Source organism: Lithobates pipiens, unplaced genomic scaffold, assembly GCF_037356315.1.
Source record: "Lithobates pipiens isolate NorthernLeopardFrog02 unplaced genomic scaffold, aLitPip1_a1.2 Scaffold_18, whole genome shotgun sequence".
NCBI lineage: Eukaryota > Metazoa > Chordata > Amphibia > Anura > Ranidae > Lithobates > Lithobates pipiens.
The window spans coordinates 9,267,045-9,285,324 of NW_027507758.1; the positions used below are offsets into that span (position 1 = coordinate 9,267,045).

The window sequence follows — 18,280 nt, forward strand, 5'->3', positions numbered from 1 at the left end:
TTACTGTTGTCTTCCTATCATCTGGAACCAGTCTGCCCATTCTCCTCTGACCTCAACAAGGCATTTTCCTCCACACAACGGCCGCTCACTGGAAATTTTCTCTTTTTCCCACCATTCTCTGTAATCCCGAGAGATGGTTGTGTGTGAAAATCCCAGAAATACTCAGACCAGCCCGTCTGCAGCCAACAACCACGCCACGTTCCAAGTCCCTTAAATCCCTTTTCTGCCCCCATTCTGATGCTCAGTTTGAACTTCAGCAAGTCGTCTTCGCCACGCCTAGATGCCTACATGCATTGAGTTGCTGCCATGTGATTGGCTGATTAGCAATCTGTGTTATCAAGCGATTGTACAGGTGTACCTAATAAAGTGTCCGGGGAGAGTATAAACTTTATAGGAGGGGGGTGGAGGGATCTCAGGAGAGCGCCTTCTGGTGGTGCCGTCGGTAACGCGGAGCGATTTATGGGTGAGCCGGGAAATACGCAATTATCCGGCGCTTGTGTTGTAACAATCGTCCTCAAAGGCCAGCAAAGGCGAGCGTTCCTAATGCTTCGGTGTGAGCGATCTCCCCGGTGCGGGAGAACAATCCCATCACTTATAGAGCCTGCGCCCCGGCATTGACTTTTATTGTTGTCTCAGAATGCTGCGTCAGGCTCTTCTGCTCCTCGCCGGGCTTATCTCTGATTTTTCTTTTGTTTCTTTGTCTCCGACTCTTTCGCGTTGCCGGTATCCGCGGCGCGATGCTTAATTAGACAAGAGATGATCCCGCCGGAGGTTAATGAAATGCCGGCATTAATTGATTTCTAATTGTCTGCCTGCGATGCGCGTCTGTTGGCCGCCGTCCCGGGGCTGCGATGCTTTGGAGTCTCCGATAATCCGCCGCGGTCTCTTTGATAGAACGCGGAATGTTTCTGATCGGGGTCACCGGGGTGCGGCGCTGAATCAGACAAACGTCTCTCCGAGTTGTGCAGATCTTTCCGTAGATCCGGCCTCTCGATCGATATGATGGAAAGATTAAAAACGTGCGTTATACGCCGAGCGGGGGATGTGCAAGTCTGATCTACATACAGTATATATATATATTCACTAACACATCACAATATACAGCAATAGGCCACTATATACAGCAACAGGTCACTATATACTGTACAGCAATAGGCCACTATATACAGCAACAGGTCACTATATACAGCATCAGGACACAATGTACAGAAATAGGTCACTATATAAATCAATAGATCACAATGTACAGCGATAGGTCACAATATACAGCAATAGGCCACTACATACAGGAACAGCTCATTATGTACAGCAATAGGCCACAATATACAACAACAGGTCACGGTGTACAACAACAGGTCAATATATACAACAGCATGTCACAATGTACAGCAACAGGTCCCAATGTACAGCAACAGGTCCCAATGTACAGCAACAGGTCCCAATGTACAGCAACAGGTCCCAATATACAGCAACAGGTCTCTATATACAGCAACAGGTCAATATGTTCAGCAACAGGTCAATATGTTCAGCAACAGGTCATAATGTACAACAACATATCACTATATATACAGCAACAGGTCACTATATACAACAACAGGTCACTATATACAACAGGTCACTATATACAACAGGTCACTATGTAAAGCAACAGGTCACAATGTACAGCAACAGGTCACTATATGTACAGCAATAGATCACAATATACAGCAACAGGTCACTATATACAGCAACAGGTCACTATATACAGCAACAGGTCACTATGTTCAGCAACAGGTCACTATATACAGCAATATATCACAATATACAGCAACAGGTCACTATATACAGCAACAGGTCACTATGTTCAGCAACAGGTCACTATATACAGCAATATATCACAATATACAGCAACAGGTCACTATATACAGCAACAGGTCACTATGTTCAGCAACAGGTCACTATGTTCAGCAACAGGTCACTATATACAGCAATATATCACAATGTACAGCAATAGGTCACAATATACAGCAATAGGTCACTATATACAGCAATAGCTCACAATGTACAGCATTATATCACTTTATACAGAAATAGATCACAATGTACAGCAATAGGTCACTATATACAGCAACAGGTCACAATATACAGCAACAGGTCACTATGTACAGCAACAGGTCACTATGTACAGCAACAGATCACTATGTACAGCAATAGGTCACTATATACAGAAGTAGGTCACAATGTACAGAACAGGATCATTTTTCAGAAAAGCTCCACCTTGTATTATTAAAACGTAACTTTGATCTCCAGACAGTGAATTTGGTATTGGCTGAGATGATGTCATTAGCCAGGCAGGAGAGGCATTTTCTCTGTCCCCCCCCCCCCCCCCCCCCCAGTGATCAGACTGTACATTGTAACTTTGTACTTTTGTAAACAAAGCCAAGAACTGCACAGGCACCAGGATCTCAGTCCGGGAAGCAGATGACCTCACAAATCGGTACCAATTCCCCCTGACACCCCCCAAAATCCTATGGAAAATTTTCCCCCGAAGAGTGAAGGATGTTTTAGCCACAAAGGGGGGCCCAACAACATATTAATGACCATGGGGGGGCAATTCCATATTAATAACCATAGGGGTGGGGAGGCAACTTCCCATTAATGGCCATGGTGGAGGGGGGCAACTCCACATTAATGGCCATGGTGGGGCAACTCCATATTAATGGCCATGGTGGAGGGGGGCAACTCCACATTAATGGCCATGGTGGGGCAACTCCATATTAATGGCCATGGGGGAGGGGGGCAACTCCACATTAATGGCCATGGTGGGGCAACTCCATATTAATGGCCATGGGGGAGGGGGGCAACTCCACATTAATGGCCATGGTGGGGCAACTCCATATTAATGACCATGGTGGAGGGGGGCAACTCCACATTAATGGCCATGGTGGGGCAACTCCATATTAATGACCATGGTGGAGGGGGGCAACTGCATATTAATGGCCATGGGGAAGGGGGGCAAACCCATATTAATGGATAGGGGGAGGGGCAACTTCATATTAATGACCATTGTGGCGCAACTCCATTTTAATGATCATGGGGGGGGGGGGGGGGTGGAGACAATTCCTTAATAATGGCCATGGAAAGAGAAGGGGCATCATATTAATGACCATGGGGGAAGTGGGGCAACTCCATAATAATGGTAATGCAGGGGGGTGGGGGGCAACTCCATATTAATGACCATGGAGGAGGGGACAACTCCATATTAATGGTAATGGGGGATGGGGACAACTCTATAGTAATAACCATGGGGGGGATGGGGAAACTCCATATTAATGACCATGAGGGATGGGGGGCAACTCCGTATTATTGACTATAGGGGGGGACTCCATTTAAATGACCATGGGGGGGCAACTTGATATCAATGGCCATGGGGGGGGGGACTCCCTATTGATGGGCATGGGGGGAGAGGAGCAACTCCAAAATAATGGCAATCAGGTGGGATGACCATTCGTTAATGATCATGGGGGGGGGGGGGGGGGGCTCTCACCATCGCTGTATGAAATAAGCTGAGGGCAAATATCATTCATCGAGACTTCTGCCCCCCCCCCCCCCCCCTCATGTGACACCCTGACTGATCTGTCCAAAGTCTGGGGACCCCTGACCATCATTTGTGGGACCTCCCACTCCAACCTATGGGCAAGTATAAGGGAATGTCATGAAAATGGAAACATTTACTTATATTATTATATTACACAAGTTGGGAAAAATAATGATTGGCTCCCCTGAAGATTGTGTAGGTACGCCCACTTACAAAGAAATGAAGGGTCTATCATTTTTATCATAGGTGTATTTTATATGATAGAGGCAGAAAAACAACAAAAAATCCAGAAAAAAAAAATCACACGATAAAAATGTATTTGATCCCCCAAGCAAAACATGACTTGGTAGTTGGTGGAGAAACCCTTGATGGCGATTTCACAGAGATCAGACGTTACTTGTGATTGGTGGCCAGGTTTGCAGACATCTCAGGAGGGATTTTGGTCCACTCTTCCTTACAGATCTTCTCTAAAATGTTAAGATTTCTTGGCTGTCTCTTGGCAACTCGAAGTTTCAGCTCCCTCCATAAAATTTTCTATAGGATTAAGGTCTGGAGACCGGCTAGGCCACTCCATGAACCTTAATGTGCTTCTTCTTCAGCCACTCCTTTGTTGCCTTGGCGGTATGTTTTTGGGTCATTGTCATGCTGGAAGACCCGTCCATGACCCATCTTCAGTGTTCTGGATAGAGGCTCTCATCCAATATTTTACAATACACGGCCCCGTCCATTGGCCCCTTAATGCGGCAAAGTCAGCCTGTAGCTTTAGCAGAGAAACAGCCCCAAAGCATCATGTTTACACCTCCATGCTTGACTGTAGGGATGGTGTTCTTAGGGTCATAGTCAGCATTTTTCTTCCTCCAAACACAGCGAGTCGAGTTAATGCCAAAGAGCTTGACTTAGGTCTCATCTGACCACAGAACTTTCTCCAAATCCTTCTCTGAATCATTTAGATGTTCATTGGCAAACTTCAGCCGGGCCTGTACATGTGTCTTCCTGAGGAGGGGGACCTGTACATGTGCCTTCCTGAGGAGGGGGACCTGTACATGTGCCTTCCTGAGGAGGGGGACCTGTACATGTGTCTTCCTGAGGAGGGGGACCTGTACATGTGTCTTCCTGAGGAGGAGGACCTGTGCATGTGTCTTCCTGAGGAGGGGGACCTGTACATGTGCGTTCCTGAGGAGGGGGACCTGTGCATGTGTCTTCCTGAGGAGGGGGACCTGTGCATGTGTCTTCCTGAGGAGGGGGACCTGTACATGTGCGTTCCTGAGGAGGGGGACCTGTGCATGTGTCTTCCTGAGGAGGGGGACCTGTACATGTGCGTTCCTGAGGAGGGGGACCTGTGCATGTGTCTTCCTGAGGAGGGGGACCTGTACATGTGCGTTCCTGAGGAGGGGGACCTGTACATGTGCGTTCCTGAGGAGGGGGACCTGTACATGTGCCTTCCTGAGGAGGGGGACCTGTGCATGTGTCTTCCTGAGGAGGGGGACCTGTACATGTGCGTTCCTGAGGAGGGGGACCTGTGCATGTGTCTTCCTGAGGAGGGGGACCTGTACATGTGCGTTCCTGAGGAGGGGGACCTGTGCATGTGTCTTCCTGAGGAGGGGGACCTGTACATGTGCGTTCCTGAGGAGGGGGACCTGTGCATGTGTCTTCCTGAGGAGGGGGACCTGTACATGTGCGTTCCTGAGGAGGGGGACCTGTACATGTGCGTTCCTGAGGAGGGGGACCTGTACATGTGCCTTCCTGAGGAGGGGGACCTGTGCATGTGTCTTCCTGAGGAGGGGGACCTGTACATGTGTCTTCCTGAGGAGGGGGACCTGTACATGTGTCTTCTGAGGAGGGGGACCTGTACATGTGTCTTCTGAGGAGGGGGACCTGTACATGTGTCCTCCTGAGGAGGGGGACCTGTACATGTGTCTTCTGAGGAGGGGGACCTGTACATGTGTCTTCTGAGGAGGGGGACCTGTACATGTGTCTTCCTGAGGAGGGGGACCTGTACATGTGTTTTCCTGAGGAGGAGGACCTGCGCATGTGTCTTCCTGAGGAGGAGGACCTGCACATGTGTCTTCCTGAGGAGGAGGACCTGTACATGTGTCTTCCTGAAGAGGGGGACCTATACATGTGTCTTCCTGAGGAGGTGGACCTATACATATGTCTTCCTGAGGAGGGGGACCTGTACATGTGTCTTCTGAGGAGGGGGGACCTGTACATGTGTCTTCCTGAGGAGGGGGACCTGTACATGTGTCTTCCTGAGGAGGAGGACCTGTACATGTGTCTTCCTGAAGAGGGGGACCTGTACATGTGTCTCCCTGAGGAGGAGGACCTGTACATGTGTCTTCCTGAGGAGGTGGACCTGCACATGTGTCTTCCTGAGGAGGAGGACCTGTACATGTGTCTTCCTGAAGAGGGGGACCTATACATGTGTCTTCCTGAGGAGGTGGACCTATACATATGTCTTCCTGAGGAGGGGGACCTGTACATGTGTCTTCTGAGGAGGGGGGACCTGTACATGTGTCTTCCTGAGGAGGGGGACCTGTACATGTGTCTTCCTGAGGAGGAGGACCTGTACATGTGTCTTCCTGAAGAGGGGGACCTGTACATGTGTCTCCCTGAGGAGGAGGACCTGTACATGTGTCTTCCTGAGGAGGTGGACCTGCACATGTGTCTTCCTGAGGAGGAGGACCTGTACATTTGTCTTCCTGAGGAGGGGGACCTGTACATGTGTCTTCCTGAGGAGGAGGGAGACCTGTACATGTGTCTTCCTGAGGAGGGGGACCTATACATGTGTCTTCATGAGGAGGTGGACCTGTACATGCGTCTTCCTGAGGAGGAGGACCTGTACATTTGTCTTCCTGAGGAGGGGGACCTGTACATGTGTCTTCCTGAGGAGGGGGACCTGTACATGTGTCTTCCTGAGGAGGGGGACCTGTACATGTGTCTTCCTGAAGAGGGGGACCTATACATGTGTCTTCCTGAGGAGGTGGACCTATACATATGTCTTCCTGAGGAGGGGGACCTGTACATGTGTCTTCTGAGGAGGGGGGACCTGTACATGTGTCTTCCTGAGGAGGGGGACCTGTACATGTGTCTTCCTGAGGAGGAGGACCTGTACATGTGTCTTCCTGAAGAGGGGGACCTGTACATGTGTCTCCCTGAGGAGGAGGACCTGTACATGTGTCTTCCTGAGGAGGTGGACCTGCACATGTGTCTTCCTGAGGAGGAGGACCTGTACATTTGTCTTCCTGAGGAGGGTTACCTGTACATGTGTCTTCCTGAGGAGGAGGGAGACCTGTACATGTGTCTTCCTGAGGAGGGGGACCTATACATGTGTCTTCATGAGGAGGTGGACCTGTACATGCGTCTTCCTGAGGAGGAGGACCTGTACATTTGTCTTCCTGAGGAGGGGGACCTGTACATGTGTCTTCCTGAGGAGGGGGACCTGTACATGTGTCTTCCTGAGGAGGGGGACCTGTACATGTGTCTTCCTGAGGAGGGGGACCTGTACATGTGCGTTCCTGAGGAGGGGGACCTGTACATGTGCGTTCCTGAGGAGGGGGACCTGTACATGTGCCTTCCTGAGGAGGGGGACCTGTGCATGTGTCTTCCTGAGGAGGGGGACCTGTACATGTGTCTTCTGAGGAGGGGGACCTGTACATGTGTCTTCTGAGGAGGGGGACCTGTACATGTGTCCTCCTGAGGAGGGGGACCTGTACATGTGTCTTCTGAGGAGGGGGACCTGTACATGTGTCTTCTGAGGAGGGGGACCTGTACATGTGTTTTCCTGAGGAGGAGGACCTGCGCATGTGTCTTCCTGAGGAGGAGGACCTGCACATGTGTCTTCCTGAGGAGGAGGACCTGTACATGTGTCTTCCTGAAGAGGGGGACCTATACATGTGTCTTCCTGAGGAGGTGGACCTATACATATGTCTTCCTGAGGAGGGGGACCTGTACATGTGTCTTCTGAGGAGGGGGGACCTGTACATGTGTCTTCCTGAGGAGGGGGACCTGTACATGTGTCTTCCTGAGGAGGAGGACCTGTACATGTGTCTTCCTGAAGAGGGGGACCTGTACATGTGTCTCCCTGAGGAGTAGGACCTGTACATGTGTCTTCCTGAGGAGGTGGACCTGTACATGTGTCTTCCTGAGGAGGAGGACCTGTACATTTGTCTTCCTGAGGAGGGGGACCTGTACATGTGTCTTCCTGAGGAGGAGGGAGACCTGTACATGTGTCTTCCTGAGGAGGGGGACCTATACATGTGTCTTCATGAGGAGGTGGACCTGTACATGCGTCTTCCTGAGGAGGAGGACCTGTACATTTGTCTTCCTGAGGAGGGGGACCTGTACATGTGTCTTCCTGAGGAGGAGGATCTGTACATGTGTCTTCCTGAGGAGGAGGACCTGTACATGTGTCTTCCTGAAGAGGGGGACCTATACATGTGTCTTCCTGAGGAGGTGGACCTATACATATGTCTTCCTGAGGAGGGGGACCTGTACATGTGTCTTCTGAGGAGGGGGGACCTGTACATGTGTCTTCCTGAGGAGGGGGACCTGTACATGTGTCTTCCTGAGGAGGAGGACCTGTACATGTGTCTTCCTGAAGAGGGGGACCTGTACATGTGTCTCCCTGAGGAGGAGGACCTGTACATGTGTCTTCCTGAGGAGGGGGACCTATACATGTGTCTTCCTGAGGAGGTGGACCTGTACATGTGTCTTCCTGAGGAGGGGGACCTGTACATGTGTCTCCCTGAGGAGGGGGACCTGTACATGTGTCTTCCTGAGGAGGGGGACCTGTACATGTGTCTTCCTGAGGAGGGGGACCTGTACATTTGTCTTCCTGAGGAGGGGGACCTGTGCATGTGTCTTCCTGAGGAGGGGGACCTGTACATGTGTCTTCCTGAGGAGGGGGACCTGTACATTTGTCTTCCTGAGGAGGGGGACCTGTACATGTGTCTTCCTGAGGAGGGGGACCTGTACATGTGTCTTCCTGAGGAGGGGGACCTGTGCATGTGTCTTCCTGAGGAGGGGGACCTGTACATTTGTCTTCCTGAGGAGGGGGACCTGTGCATGTGTCTTCCTGAGGAGGGGGACCTGTACATGTGTCTTCCTGAGGAGGGGGACCTGTACATGTGCCTTCCTGAGGAGGTGGACCTGTACATGTGTCTTCCTGAGGAGGGGGACCTGTACATGTGCCTTCCTGAGGAGGGGGACCTGTACATGTGCCTTCCTGAGGAGGAGGACCTGTACATGTGTCTTCCTGAGGAGGGGGACCTGTACATGTGTCTTCCTGAGGAGGAGGACCTGTACATGTGTCTTCCTGAAGAGGGGGACCTGTACATGTGTCTCCCTGAGGAGGAGGACCTGTACATGTGTCTTCCTGAGGAGGTGGACCTGCACATGTGTCTTCCTGAGGAGGAGGACCTGTACATTTGTCTTCCTGAGGAGGGTTACCTGTACATGTGTCTTCCTGAGGAGGAGGGAGACCTGTACATGTGTCTTCCTGAGGAGGGGGACCTATACATGTGTCTTCATGAGGAGGTGGACCTGTACATGCGTCTTCCTGAGGAGGAGGACCTGTACATTTGTCTTCCTGAGGAGGGGGACCTGTACATGTGTCTTCCTGAGGAGGGGGACCTGTACATGTGTCTTCCTGAGGAGGGGGACCTGTACATGTGTCTTCCTGAGGAGGGGGACCTGTACATGTGCGTTCCTGAGGAGGGGGACCTGTACATGTGCGTTCCTGAGGAGGGGGACCTGTACATGTGCCTTCCTGAGGAGGGGGACCTGTGCATGTGTCTTCCTGAGGAGGGGGACCTGTACATGTGTCTTCTGAGGAGGGGGACCTGTACATGTGTCTTCTGAGGAGGGGGACCTGTACATGTGTCCTCCTGAGGAGGGGGACCTGTACATGTGTCTTCTGAGGAGGGGGACCTGTACATGTGTCTTCTGAGGAGGGGGACCTGTACATGTGTTTTCCTGAGGAGGAGGACCTGCGCATGTGTCTTCCTGAGGAGGAGGACCTGCACATGTGTCTTCCTGAGGAGGAGGACCTGTACATGTGTCTTCCTGAAGAGGGGGACCTATACATGTGTCTTCCTGAGGAGGTGGACCTATACATATGTCTTCCTGAGGAGGGGGACCTGTACATGTGTCTTCTGAGGAGGGGGGACCTGTACATGTGTCTTCCTGAGGAGGGGGACCTGTACATGTGTCTTCCTGAGGAGGAGGACCTGTACATGTGTCTTCCTGAAGAGGGGGACCTGTACATGTGTCTCCCTGAGGAGTAGGACCTGTACATGTGTCTTCCTGAGGAGGTGGACCTGTACATGTGTCTTCCTGAGGAGGAGGACCTGTACATTTGTCTTCCTGAGGAGGGGGACCTGTACATGTGTCTTCCTGAGGAGGAGGGAGACCTGTACATGTGTCTTCCTGAGGAGGGGGACCTATACATGTGTCTTCATGAGGAGGTGGACCTGTACATGCGTCTTCCTGAGGAGGAGGACCTGTACATTTGTCTTCCTGAGGAGGGGGACCTGTACATGTGTCTTCCTGAGGAGGAGGATCTGTACATGTGTCTTCCTGAGGAGGAGGACCTGTACATGTGTCTTCCTGAAGAGGGGGACCTATACATGTGTCTTCCTGAGGAGGTGGACCTATACATATGTCTTCCTGAGGAGGGGGACCTGTACATGTGTCTTCTGAGGAGGGGGGACCTGTACATGTGTCTTCCTGAGGAGGGTGACCTGTACATGTGTCTTCCTGAGGAGGAGGACCTGTACATGTGTCTTCCTGAAGAGGGGGACCTGTACATGTGTCTCCCTGAGGAGGAGGACCTGTACATGTGTCTTCCTGAGGAGGGGGACCTATACATGTGTCTTCCTGAGGAGGTGGACCTGTACATGTGTCTTCCTGAGGAGGGGGACCTGTACATGTGTCTCCCTGAGGAGGTGGACCTATACATATGTCTTCCTGAGGAGGGGGACCTGTACATGTGTCTTCTGAGGAGGGGGACCTGTACATGTGTCTTCCTGAGGAGGGGGACCTGTACATGTGTCTTCCTGAGGAGGAGGACCTGTACATGTGTCTTCCTGAAGAGGGGGACCTGTACATGTGTCTCCCTGAGGAGGAGGACCTGTACATGTGTCTTCCTGAGGAGGGGGACCTATACATGTGTCTTCCTGAGGAGGTGGACCTGTACATGTGTCTTCCTGAGGAGGGGGACCTGTACATGTGTCTCCCTGAGGAGGGGGACCTGTACATGTGTCTTCCTGAGGAGGGGGACCTGTACATGTGTCTTCCTGAGGAGGGGGACCTGTACATTTGTCTTCCTGAGGAGGGGGACCTGTGCATGTGTCTTCCTGAGGAGGGGGACCTGTACATGTGTCTTCCTGAGGAGGGGGACCTGTACATTTGTCTTCCTGAGGAGGGGGACCTGTACATGTGTCTTCCTGAGGAGGGGGACCTGTACATGTGTCTTCCTGAGGAGGGGGACCTGTGCATGTGTCTTCCTGAGGAGGGGGACCTGTACATTTGTCTTCCTGAGGAGGGGGACCTGTGCATGTGTCTTCCTGAGGAGGGGGACCTGTACATGTGTCTTCCTGAGGAGGGGGACCTGTACATGTGCCTTCCTGAGGAGGTGGACCTGTACATGTGTCTTCCTGAGGAGGGGGACCTGTACATGTGCCTTCCTGAGGAGGGGGACCTGTACATGTGCCTTCCTGAGGAGGAGGACCTGTACATGTGTCTTCCTGAGGAGGGGGACCTGTGCATGTGTCTTCCTGAGGAGGGGGACCTGTACATGTGTCTTCCTGAGGAGGGGGACCTGTACATTTGTCTTCCTGAGAAAGGGGGACCTGTGCATGTGTCTTCCTGAGGAGGGGGACCTGTACATGTGTCTTCCTGAGGAGGGGGACCTGTACATTTGTCTTCCTGAGGAGGGGGACCTGTGCATGTGTCTTCCTGAGGAGGGGGACCTGTACATGTGTCTTCCTGAGGAGGGGGACCTGTACATGTGTCTTCCTGAGGAGGGGGACCTGTACATGTGCCTTCCTGAGGAGGTGGACCTGTACATGTGTCTTCCTGAGGAGGGGGACCTGTACATGTGCCTTCCTGAGGAGGGGGACCTGTACATGTGCCTTCCTGAGGAGGAGGACCTGTACATGTGTCTTCCTGAGGAGGTGGACCTGTACATGTGTCTTCCTGAGGAGGTGGACCTGTACATGTGTCTTCCTGAGGAGGGGGACCTGTACATGTGTCTTCCTGAGGAGGGGGACCTGTACATGTGTCTTCCTGAGGAGGGGGACCTGTACATGTGTCTTCCTGAGGAGGGGGACCTGTACATGTGCCTTCCTGAGGAGGTGGACCTGTACATGTGTCTTCCTGAGGAGGGGGACCTGTACATGTGCCTTCCTGAGGAGGAGGACCTGTACATGTGTCTTCCTGAGGAGGTGGACCTGTACATGTGTCTTCCTGAGGAGGTGGACCTGTACATGTGTCTTCCTGAGGAGGGGGACCTGTACATGTGTCTTCCTGAGGAGGGGGACCTGTACATGTGTCTTCCTGAGGAGGGGGACCTGTACATGTGTCTTCCTGAGGAGGGGGACCTGTACATGTGTCTTCCTGAGGAGGGGGACCTGTACATGTGTCTTCCTGAGGAGGGGGACCTGTACATGTGCCTTCCTGAGGAGGGGGACCTGTACATGTGTCTTCCTGAAGAGGGGGACCTTGCGGGCACTGCAGGATTTCCATCCATGGCGGCGTATTGTGTTACCAATGGTTTGTTTGGTGACTGTGGTCCCGACTGCCTTAAGATCCTTCACAAGCTCCTCCCATGTAGTTCTGGGCGGATCCCTCACTTTTCTCATGACCATCCTCACCCCATGAGGAGAAATCTTGCATGGAGCTCCAGACCGAGGGACGATTGATGGTTATTTTGTATTTCTCCCATTTGTGAATAATCCCTCCAACAGTCGTCTCCTTCTCACCGAGCTTCTTGCTGATGGTCTTGTAGCCCATTCCAGCCTTGTGCAGGTCTCCAATCTTCTCCCCGACGTCCTCTGACAGCTCATTGGTCTTCCCCATGATGGAGATTTTTGATTGGAAGGAAGAGATTCTGTGGACAGGAGTCTTCTATACACATAACGAGTTGTCGTTGGGAGAACCTTCTTACATTGACAGGACTAATCTGTGTACCACATGAGCACCTACTGTAGCCAGTCTGTGGGGGGGCAGAATTATTATTGGTTGGTGGGGGGATCAAATACTTATTTTACTCACTGAACTGCAACTTCATTTATAATATTTGTATCGTGTTTTTTTTTTTCTGGATTTTTGGTTGATATTCTGTTTCTATCATATAAAATACGCCTATGATAAAAAATGATAGACCCTTCATTTCTTTGTAAGTGGGCAAAACTTACACCATCTTCGGGGGAGCCAATCATTATTTTCCGCACTGTGTGTATATTTTACTTTATATTACATTTTGTGCGCTCTTTTTTCTCCCCCCCCCCCCCCCCCCCCGCCGTACCTGTGTGCAGTAGTCAACTCTTTCCAAGACCATGGAAAACTGAGGACGGTCTTCGGGTTGGTGCTGCCAGCACTGCGTCATGATACGATAGCTGCGGTTTAAAGGAGAACAAACACTGAAAAAATTCCACTCACTACATTCTGACAGATATCATTAAATCCAGAAGACTCCGGGCAATTTTTTTTTTTTTTTTTTTAGTTAAAGTGAGAGTTAGAATAGAAAAGCATAAAATAGAAAAGAATAGAATAGAATGCATAGAATAGAAAATAAAAATAGAATAGAATAAACAGAATAGAAAATAATGAATAGAACAGAATAAAATATAAAATAAAATAAAAGAACAGAACAGAATAAAATATAAAATAAAATAAAAGAACAGACCCAAATTCAATATTATTGTATATAAAAAATAAAATAATTTAGAAAATAAAAGAACAGAATAAAATAGAATAGAATAGAATATAAAATAAAAGAATAAAATAGAATAAAAAAAAGATAAAATATAAAATGAAAGAATGTAAAATAAAACAAAAATATATAATAGAATATAAAATAAAAGAATAGAATAAAATAGAATAGAATATAAAATAAAAGAATATAAAAGAATAAAACTGAATAAAATATAAAATAAAATAATATAATATAATATAAAAGAATAGAATAGAATAAAAAAAAGGATTAAATATAGAATTAAAGACTAGAAAAAAAGTAAAAAAAAAGAATAGACTAGAATTAAAGACTAGAAAAAAAGTAAAAAAAAAGAATAGACTAAAACAGTATAGGAAAAAAATATATAATATAAAATAAAAGAATAGAATAAAATAGAAAAGAATAAAAAAAAAAAGATAAAATATAAAAAATGAAAGATTAAAAAAAAAAAGAATAAAAAAAAAGAATAAATGAGTATAGAAAAAAATATATAATATAATATAACATAAAATAATATAATAAAATATAATAGAATAGAGTTGAAAATAAAATAATAACAATAGAAAAAAAAGGATAAAATATAAAATTAAAGACTAGAAAAAAAAATGTAAAAAAAAAGAATAGAAAAAAACAGTATAGAAAAAAAAATATATAATATAATATAAAATAAAAGAATATAATAAAATAGAATAGAATAGAGTAGAAAATAAATTAATAACATATAAAATAAAAGAATGGAAAAAAAGCATAGAATATAAAATAAAATAATAGAACAGAATTTAAAAGAAAAGAATAGAATAGAAAAGAATAAAACAGAATAGAATATAAATTAAAAGAATACAATTAAATAGAATATAAAACTAAATAATAGAATAGAATAATAAAAAAGGATAAAATATAAAATGAAAGAATATAAAATTAAATAAAAAATAGAATAGAATAAAACAGTATAGATTTTTTTTTACTAGAATATAAAAAATAGAATAAAACAGAATAGAATATAAAATAAAAGAATATAAAATAATAAAATAGTATAGAATAGAAAATAGAAAATAAAAGAATGGAGTACAAAAAAGAAAGCAGCTCCGGAAGCCATCCCTAACAGTACTACTGTTTGACCACAAGATGTCCTCTAGTCTTCTAGTGTCATTTAAGAAGGTAGTCTGAGGACATCCAATGAATGCAGGGTGTCATGACTCCATCTCCTGGGGGGCGCGTTGCCCCCAATTTATAGTGCATTGAAGCAGATAGCTGTGCGGTGTCAGCTTGAATTAGGAACTATAGTACAAAAATAAAATAACTGACCATATCCCGGGGAGAACTTGCACAATGCCACATCCCAGAATAACTATCCATTAAGTAACCAACGATTCCAGCAATAAGGGACCATAAAGGCTCCAATTAGAGGCAACAATAACACAATTAAGGAGTATAAAAGAACACCTTTTATTGATGACAGCCCATTCTATTGATATTCTTCCTCAATTTCCCAAAACATTATACAAGTGATGCACCATTCAGTGCTAAAAAGTTTAACACATAGTCCATATAATAATTTGCTTGGGCATTCAAGTTCCAAGTCCAACGTGTTTCGCAGCTTGAACCGCTGCTTCTTCAGGGACCGAATGCAAAAATGTTGCAACTTTCAACAGCAAGCAGATATTTGGTATGATTAAACACCATCAGAGCGCCATCAATGGAGAGGACGACCTTTCCCTATCCCCCAAAAAAATAAAAAGGTGGGGGGATGGCGTCAAAGCACTGGACCACACATGGAAGAGACTGAGGCCGCAAACACCAACCCCGCAGAAAAACCGATCTCGGTCAATAACTCCCTTGAGCAAATCTTCCAGTGCTAACTCCTGGTGGTGACACCCACCCCACACCAAATATCTGCTTGCTGTTGAAAGTTGTGACATTTTTGCATTTCGGAACCCTGAAGAAGCAGCGGTTCAAGCTGTGAAACGCGTCGGGCTTGGAACTATTGGTGGAATTGGTTGGCTCTCTGTCCCAAAAGTGAGACACCAGGGGTTATGTTTAGACCCTTGATCTTTCACCAAAGCACCCCAAATCCAAAAAAATGTAAAAAAAAAAATGTATATATATATGTATGTATAAAAATTATATATATATATATACACACACATAAGCACCCCAAATCCCAACAGGGCAAAAAAATGTAAAAAAAAAAAAATTATATATATATGTATGTAAAAACATATATATATATATATATATATATATATATATATATATATATATATATATATATACACACACACACACACACACACACACACATATATATATATATATATATATATATACACACATATATATATGAAAATAAAAAAAATAAAAAAAATGAAAAAAATAAAGATTATATATATATATATATATATATATATATATATATATATATATATATATATATATATATATATATATATATATATATATATAAAATAGAATATATATATATATATATATATATATATATATATATATATATATATATATATATATATATATATATATATATATATATAAAACATACAGCATGGGGAGCCTCGGGGGTTGGGTTTGGGGTGGGGTTAGGCTAAGCCCTGGGCGGGCTTACTGAAAGTCCATATAAGCACAAGCTGCCACGTGGGTAATAAATAAGACATTTGGACTCGTACACAGGGCCCGGGCAGTTTTTGGGTGGATCCATCCTTCCTCCGCTTGTGACAAACTCCAGCACCTCCTGGTTGCTCTTACTGGGGTACGGCATGTATCCCAACGAGAAAATCTCCCACAGCAAAACCCCAAAAGACCTGCAGAGGGAGGAGAGAGGAGAGGACAGCAATAAGGACACGCCCCACTCATTATTAGACAATAGTGCAATTCATTTCATTATGAATCGACGGAGATTCGGATGTATCTGAGTTTCCAAATCACAAAAGTAACAAATTTTGCTGAATCCGAAATATATTGTAACAAAACAAATTATACGAATTTCAGTTTGAAAATTGAATCTGAATTTGAAAATTCATTTGAATTAGAAATTATTATTATACAGGATTTATATGGAAACAATATATTACAATAAATAATGTAAGATATAAAAGTAAAATAAAAAGGATGATTCCTATTTAGGCTTCTTTATAGAATAGAATATAAAATAATAGGATTGAATAGATAATAAAATAATAGGATTAAATAGAATAGAATATAAAATAAAACAATAGAATAAAACAATAGAATATAATAAAACAGCATAGAATATAAAATAATAGGAATGAATAGCATAGAATAGAAAATAAAACAATGGAATAGAATAAGACAGCATAGGATTGAATAGAATAGAATATAAAATAATAGGAATGAATAGCATAGAATAGAAAATTAAACAATGGAATAGAATAAGACAGCATAGGACGGAAAAGAATAGAATATAAAATAATAGGAATGAATAGCATAGAATATAAAATAAAACAATGGAATAGAATAAGACAGCATAGGATTGAATAGAATAGAATATAAAATAATAGGAATGAATAGCATAGAATATAAAATAAAACAATGGAATAGAATAAGACAGCATAGAATATAAAATAATAGAATAAACAGGACATCAGGTCAGTGATGGCGAACCTTGGCACCCCACAGATGTTTTGGAAATACATTTCCCGTGATTCTCATGCTCTCTGCAGTGTAGTTGAGCATCATGGGAAATGTAGCTCCAAAACATCTGGGGGTGGCCAAGGTTTGCCATCACTGCTCTAGGTCAATGTAGCTCCCCCTATAGGCGGAAATGAATTACACCGAATCAGCAAAAGGTCATTACGCTGCAATCGTACTCCGCACACAAGAAGGGGGATCAGAAAGGATCCAGCGGGGGATCAAATACTTTTTTTCCCCTCAATGAAATGATGGACTTACCAGGTGTCAGTCTTGGATGTGAATATTCCTTCCATGAAGGCCTCGGGGGGCATCCACTTCACCGGCAGCATGGCGCACCCTCCCTTCCTGTAGTAGCTGGCCCTGAGGAACGAGACACCAACATTCTTCATTCATTACAACGTGAACAGGAAGAGCTTGCCCCTTTCACACTGCTGCGACTTGAAAGTCGAGCGATGTTGCCTAGATTTTGCCGCAAATTCGGGGAATGGTCAGGTCTATGGACCTCAACTCGCATCGAAGTGGGACCAAAGTAGTACAGGGACTATTTTTAAAGTAGGTGAGACTTGAAGTCGCCACATACTGTATACAAATGGTACTGATTGGAAATCATGGGGGAACGACTTGTCATGCGACTTTGCGCTCCCAGGTCGCAGAACAAGTCGCACAAGTGAAAGGAGATTTCATCTCAACCACTTAACGCCAGGTGACATACCGGTACATCGCCCGCCATGCCCGAGGCATTTTTCACTGCCGTTTTTTTCGCTGGTTGTAAACAAACGATTAGTGGTTTGTAAATAAACATCGGATCGTACCGATCTTACCAATCTTGGTGCAAGCACAAGCTTTTAAGGGCAGAGGAGAAATCTGGGGTCTAATAGACCTCAGATGTCTCAGTAAAGAGGACCTGTCACTGCCTATTGCTATCATATGAGATCTTTACATTCCTTATGTTAACAATAAATGTGATTAAAAAAAGTACAGTGTAAAACAAAATACATTAATTAATTAAAATAAATAATAATAATTTAAAGCGCCAGAAAAATGCACCATTTTGCCCATGTTGGCGATACGCAAAGATCTGA

The 18,280-nt window shown here is 45.8% G+C and overlaps 1 protein-coding gene across 1 annotated transcript in view; it reads right to left on the minus strand.

The window, feature by feature from the left end:
• The window catches only part of LOC143986961 (ALK tyrosine kinase receptor-like), a 317,275-nt gene that overhangs the window by 26,932 nt on the left and 272,063 nt on the right, over positions 1-18,280 (minus strand). The window contains exons 21-23 of the mRNA XM_077485377.1: positions 17,457-17,558; positions 16,214-16,348; positions 13,104-13,194 (exon numbers count right to left, since the gene is read on the minus strand). Of these exons, the coding sequence (XP_077341503.1) occupies positions 13,104-13,194; positions 16,214-16,348; positions 17,457-17,558 (328 nt within the window). The remainder of the gene's footprint in view (positions 1-13,103; positions 13,195-16,213; positions 16,349-17,456; positions 17,559-18,280) is intronic.